At 32.4% G+C, this 6000-nt stretch overlaps 1 protein-coding gene across 1 annotated transcript; it reads left to right on the plus strand.

Moving 5' to 3' along the window:
* Window positions 1-3488: 3488 nt before the first annotated feature.
* On the plus strand, window positions 3489-5008 carry LOC111013387 (ethylene-responsive transcription factor ERF026). The gene has a single exon (XM_022287821.2). It carries the CDS (start codon window positions 4033-4035, stop codon window positions 4534-4536), a length of 504 nt encoding a protein of 167 aa, XP_022143513.1. The 5' UTR covers window positions 3489-4032; the 3' UTR covers window positions 4537-5008.
* The last annotated feature ends 992 nt before the right edge of the window (window positions 5009-6000 follow it).

The following is a 6000-nucleotide window of genomic DNA, read 5'->3' on the forward strand; positions in this document are numbered from 1 at the left end:
CATGGCATGGGCGACGTTGCAAGAGTACATCTTGAGCGTTTTCCTTCGAGAATGGGAATCTCAAGGATAGTGTTGGACGACACAGGTATGCTGACATTACGCCTCATCCCACGGGTCAGAGGTTGTACCATAGGGCCATTATGCGGGACGGTATGCTAAAGTGAGATGGCATTAGCGTGAGAGTCCTTATGCCTCGATAGTGTTTGGATGGATGGATGTTAGGAATGCCTCAATCATAAGTATGAAAGGTCGATTCTAGATAAGCGTGTTCGAGTGAGCAGTCAAGCATGATGACATCTCGATGCTCGGAGTGGCATCCTAATATACTGGTGGGCACCCGATAAGTGAGAAAAAACTAGTCTTGGTCTGATAAGTGGCAAGACTCATCTCAGTTGCCAAATTTAGTCATTCCTTGCCTGGATCTGGGCAGGAATAATCCGAGTAGCACCTGGTAAGGCTGTTAGCCCATTATTAACTTGGTCCTAGACAGAAATGGTCTTAGAGGCGTTCAATGGGTTCGATAAGCTAGTTTTGATATAGTTATGCGGTAGGGATCTCCCATTAGTACCCATAAGCGTTTTTAAACTAGTTCTAAGCCCGTTAAAGGTCATAACTCATCTCAGTAAGGTCCCAGCTCAGTGTAGGAGTGAGACGATCGAATGGTCGAGAACCAAGATGGTTGGAATTGAGTTGCGACATCGAGTCGAGAGGACCTTGGCCTATTGTTGAGGCAAGATTGAGCCGTGGGGCTTGGACTATAGTAGAGGCAAATCGATTAGAGTCGCGAAAGAGTTGAAATCCTCGTACAAGCAACATTCATTACCGAGACAAGCAAAGTTTTCCATGCAGTGAAGCTCTGTCAAGGAAGAAAGAACCTCGTCTAAGGTTTGACGAAGCCATAAAGGGTGCAAAAAGTAGGTTGGGGTTAGAGTTCCCCATATGGCTGACCAAATAATGATAAACAAATACTTTTATTTATGTTGGAAAAAGTTAAAAACAAGAACAAGATACAAGAAACTTATTTTTATTTTGTTTCTGAAACTTCTACAAATTTTGAGAACGTTTCTAAAAAATGAGAAACAAGAAACATAAATAGTGAAATGCTTAGATTTCTTAATAAAATTTAAAACGAGAAATAAGAAATGAAAATGAGACCCAGTTTGATAACAAATTTATTTTTAGTGTTAGTTTTAGAACGAGAAACATAAATAGTGAAATGCAAGCTTTTTAAATTATACAATGACAACTTTGTTTTAAAATGTATTTCTGGTTCAATGTCAACATGACAATAATTTAGCGATAATTGACATCTATTCCTTTATTTGAGGTTGGAGGTTCAAACCTTCATATCTCAAATATGTTGTATGTGGCTCCACACATTTTTAATAAATATTTTATAACTTTTACTATTTCTCTAAATATTTTATAACTTTTACTATTTTCTCTCTCATTTAGCAAGACTGCACAACAATTTTATTAATTGTTTTACAATGGTACTATTTTTTTATTTATACTATACTAATAAATCTTCTTCTAATAAAAAAAAACTTATTTATTTTAAGTACATATGATGTTTTTTTCAAAATCATAAATTTCAATTGGATTGGTTAACTATTTAATTATCATTACTTATTGTTTATTCTTTAATTTGTTAAGATAAAATAGTGTTTCTTCTTTTGAAGCAAAATAAAAAAGTGTTATTAGGTAACATGTAGAATTAAATTTGATCTACAGTTTCTACTAACAATTATTCTTCTAATAAAAAAACATACTAACCTTTTTGACTTGATTAGATTTTATTATTAAAATATTAAAAAATTCTATTTAATTTCTTGATTATTTGATTTTATTTAGTTTTTATTAAGCTAAATTAAAAAATTATCAATAATTACTAAATGTTGTGACAATAAAATTTAACAAAATTTTATATTGACCACGAATGTTATGTTAATTAGTGATTATTTTTAAATATTAAATAAAAAAGTTATTACTCTCCAATAAAATAGTGATAAAAAAATAAATTATAAATTATAAATATTTTAATTAAAAATAATATTTTCACACTAAATATTTGTAATTAGCAAGGGGATATTATAGTAATTGTTATACGTATGATTCCCATTCTAATTTTTCATAAATTTCCAAAAAAAAAAGAAACAATTTCAACAAGTTTCTGATTTCGATTCCAGATTAGTTCTAATAAACAACATCAAAGAAAAAACATTGTTGTTCTACTTGATTCTCATTGTGATTCTTAGCAAGTAAGTGAGAATCTTATATTATATCTAAATGACTTACTTCTTTGTATTTGTATTACACTCATTGCCATATGGTGTGCTAATTAATAAGTTGTTATTATATATAATTGGTATGCCACATTAACATTCAACTATTTGTCAAAGAAAAAAAAACATCCAACTATTTATTTTATTATTATTATTTTTAGATCAAACCTCCAACTCTATAGATAGAACAAAATACCTAATTAATTGTTGAGATAAGTTTATGCAGAAAACATTCAACTAATTATGTAAAGTACAAAACTTATTAAAAGGAATAAAATAGAAAATTTAAAAAATCAAAGTAACTTTTTATTAGACCTCATCCTTTAAAAATTAAAAAAAAAAACCATAAATTTAAAACTTGTTCCACAAAACTTGTACGTCTCTCTCTCCCTCCTACGCAAATAGAATAGATAGCCCACCTCGTGGTTGTTTTGTACTAGGTTTTGTGATTGGTCGGCAAGAAGAATGTAACATACAAAAGAAAAAACAATTATTTAAAATAATAACAAGAAAAAAAAAGAACAACATTTTAGATGAGATCTTTTTAATTTATTTAGGAAATTAAAACCTTCCAAATAATGCTTTTAGTAAAATCACTTTTTTTCAGTATAACATGTAAGATGAGACATCGAATTCCCAACGCCAATTAGCACTGACCTATATTTACATGCCTAATTTTAGAAAACGACAGTGAATAAAAAACAAAGGTGGCCATTTGATCATCCTGTTTTATTTTAAAAAAATTATGCTTGTTTTTAATAATTTCATTAGTAAACTTATCAGCTCTGAGAACGCATTTGAATTCTTAACCAAATTTAAAAAATAGAAATAAATTTTTGGAAACCACCTTTTTTTTTAATTTCCAAAATGTAGCCTATAGATCTTGAAAATGTTTACAAAACAATATAACACAAAATAAAAAAACACGTCAGTGGCAGTAACATTTCTCACCTTAACATTTAAAAACAGAAAACTAAAAATGAAATAGTAATGTCCCTTGAAATTGCATAGTGACAAAGACACAAGACCTTGGTATCAACTACCATGAGATTTTGTGTTTAAGTTCTATGCTGGTCACTGTATTGCTCAGTCCAGACAACGAACTCCAATCATAGTTAAGAATTCACTAATGTGAGCCACACGACATTGATCACGAGAAATAAAAGGAGACGAGATAGTTATTAAATAGTGCGGAAATAAAATAATTGTTAGCTAGCAATTGAATTGAGAAATGAGAAGCAATGTGTGGTATTTGGTTGGGTATGTTTACACTTACAGGTCATCCATTGCTAGTTTTTGATAACAAAAACACACTCACTTATCAGTGTTTTTGAGTTGCGTTGGCTCAACCGTGTGAAGCTTTCTCTCTCTCTCTCTTACTTTCTCTCTTTAGTGATTCATATGTCGTTTTCTTTTGCTTTTGCTTTTGCTTTTGAGTTTTTGAGGCAAAACCCTTTAAATCCTTTGATTAAACAAAACATCTAATCCTTAATCCAACTGGTTTTTTCCCCCACGAACTCCCCACGCCTTTAACCATTGCTTTCTTCTGTATAAATTCTCTCACTTTCTCCCCTTTTTCCCTTAATTCCTCACTTCACTTCCATTTCTTCTCTCTCTTTAATTTTCTCCAAATTCCCAATTAAAATCCTTATATGTAGCCCCACTCCCAATTATTTGATAAAAAGAATTTGGCCTTTTTCTAGCCCTCTTCTAATTCTGCTCCAATTTCACCTTCAAACGCTCTCTCATGGCCTCAAGCTCCACCAAGAAACACGATCACTTCAAGGGAATCCGCTGCCGGAGCGGCAAATGGGTGTCGGAGATTCGGGAGCCGCGTAAGACTACGCGCATATGGCTCGGCACCTACCCGACGCCGGAGATGGCTGCTGCCGCCTACGACGTCGCCGCCCTCGCCCTCAAAGGTTGCAATACTGTTCTCAACTTCCCTGACTTGATTGGATCCTACCCGGTTCCTGCTTCCTCCTCCCCGGCTGACATCCGTGTCGCTGCCGCTGCTGCTGCCGCCTCTCGAAAGGTTAATCCTGGAGAAAGCCATTACCACAGCCAATCGGCTCTGCTGTCCGGGGAATTCGTCGACGAAGAGGCACTGTTTGGAATGCCGAATCTGCTGCACGACATGGCGGAGGGAATGCTGTTACCGCCGCCGAGAATAAGCTCGTCGCCGCCCCGACACGACTACTACTCCTCCTGGAACTCCGGGGGCGACGGAAATTTATGGAACTACAATTAGGGAAAGAAAGAAAGAAAAGAAAAAACTCAATTAACCATAATATAGAGAATTCCATGAGATCGAACATATTTAATCACATCATGGAGAAAGGTTTAAAAAAAAGGAAAAAAACTACCAAGAGTTCAGAAAATTTAGCTCATCAAAACGACAAGACATCATGAAAGTTCAAAAAATTGAATTTTTTTGCTTCATTTTATAATGTCCCTGTCGTGTTGATGAGGTAGAACTTGAAGAAGCTCTTTTGGAACAGCAACTCTTTAGATTTAGCTGCAGTTTCTGTGTGTGTAAGAAGAAAATTTTTGATGAGAAGGATTCATCTTCTTTGGATATGTCTTGTTTTTTTTCTCTCTCTATATTTTGATGAGATGGGAGAGAGAGATTGGGTGGACAAGTTTTTATGTTTAAATATGATTTCTATGTACCAAATCTATGGCTGCAGTTGTCGGTAATAATTTGGTTAGTTGATGTGTCAGAGTGAGTGCATTTTTTCTCTTTTTCTTTTTTTTCTTAATGATTAGAATTCAGTGTGTGTTACCCTAATTATATTGTTGGATTTCATTTTTTTTTAAATTTTAATTGTCAAATAGGACGACTCAATTAATTATAGTACATATTTTGAATTAAAACGTAAGATATATCAATTCAAAAATTAAAAGATCAATTAAGTTTGTGTGACAACGAAACTATAAGCTTGAGAATGAGTCTGAGAGATGATAAAAGTGGGTGTTTGATATGGTTTTTTTTATGGAAGCATTTTTAGAAGAAAATTAGTAATTAAATGCTTTTTCTAAAAGTAGTTTTTAGTTCTTTTTATTAGTTTTTAGATTTTTTCAAACAATCGAGAGTTAAAATGCTACAAAGCATTATTGAGTGGTCAAAGCACTTCTGATATATTAGTTTCCTTACTGACATGCATGAAACACATTTTAAAAGAACTAATTATATGTTTCTTATAATTATTGTGGTTAAGTATTTTTAAAATTTTCAAATGACTGAAAATTTTGAAAAGAATTTTCAAATGGCTAGAAGAGGAAGGAATGAAGAGCAAGTTTTGAATCTTTTCGAAAAAGTCATAACCACACACCAAATATATATATATAGATTGGAGATATATACTAATTATCACTGAGCTAAACTCGTTTTGGTCATAAATATATTATTAAATTAATAGATTTTGTCAAATCAGTAAATACAATCAACAATTTAAGGGTCACATTATTTATATATTAGTGGTAAAAAAAGTTCGAATCATTTAGAATTATTTCTCAAATCTCAAATACTAAAAATATCTATTTTCAAACTTCAATGACTAAAGAGACATCTAATCCAAACTTAAACAACTCTAATTTGAAACTCTAGCAACAAAAAGTGTGTTACACCCTATATTTTATCATATACAAATTAGTTTGTAAAAGAAAAAAAATGAATTTCGATCGGTCCCTAAATTTAAAAAACTGACAGTTC

This window comes from Momordica charantia, assembly GCF_013281855.1.
Source record: "Momordica charantia cultivar OHB3-1 chromosome 10 unlocalized genomic scaffold, Mcharantia_2.0 BLBB01000010.1, whole genome shotgun sequence".
Taxonomy (NCBI): domain Eukaryota; kingdom Viridiplantae; phylum Streptophyta; class Magnoliopsida; order Cucurbitales; family Cucurbitaceae; genus Momordica; species Momordica charantia.

Coding starts and splice junctions, on each gene's coding strand:
- LOC111013387 (XM_022287821.2), top strand. CDS start 4,033: ATGGCCTCAAGCTCCACCAAGAAACACGATCACTTCAAGGGAATCCGC.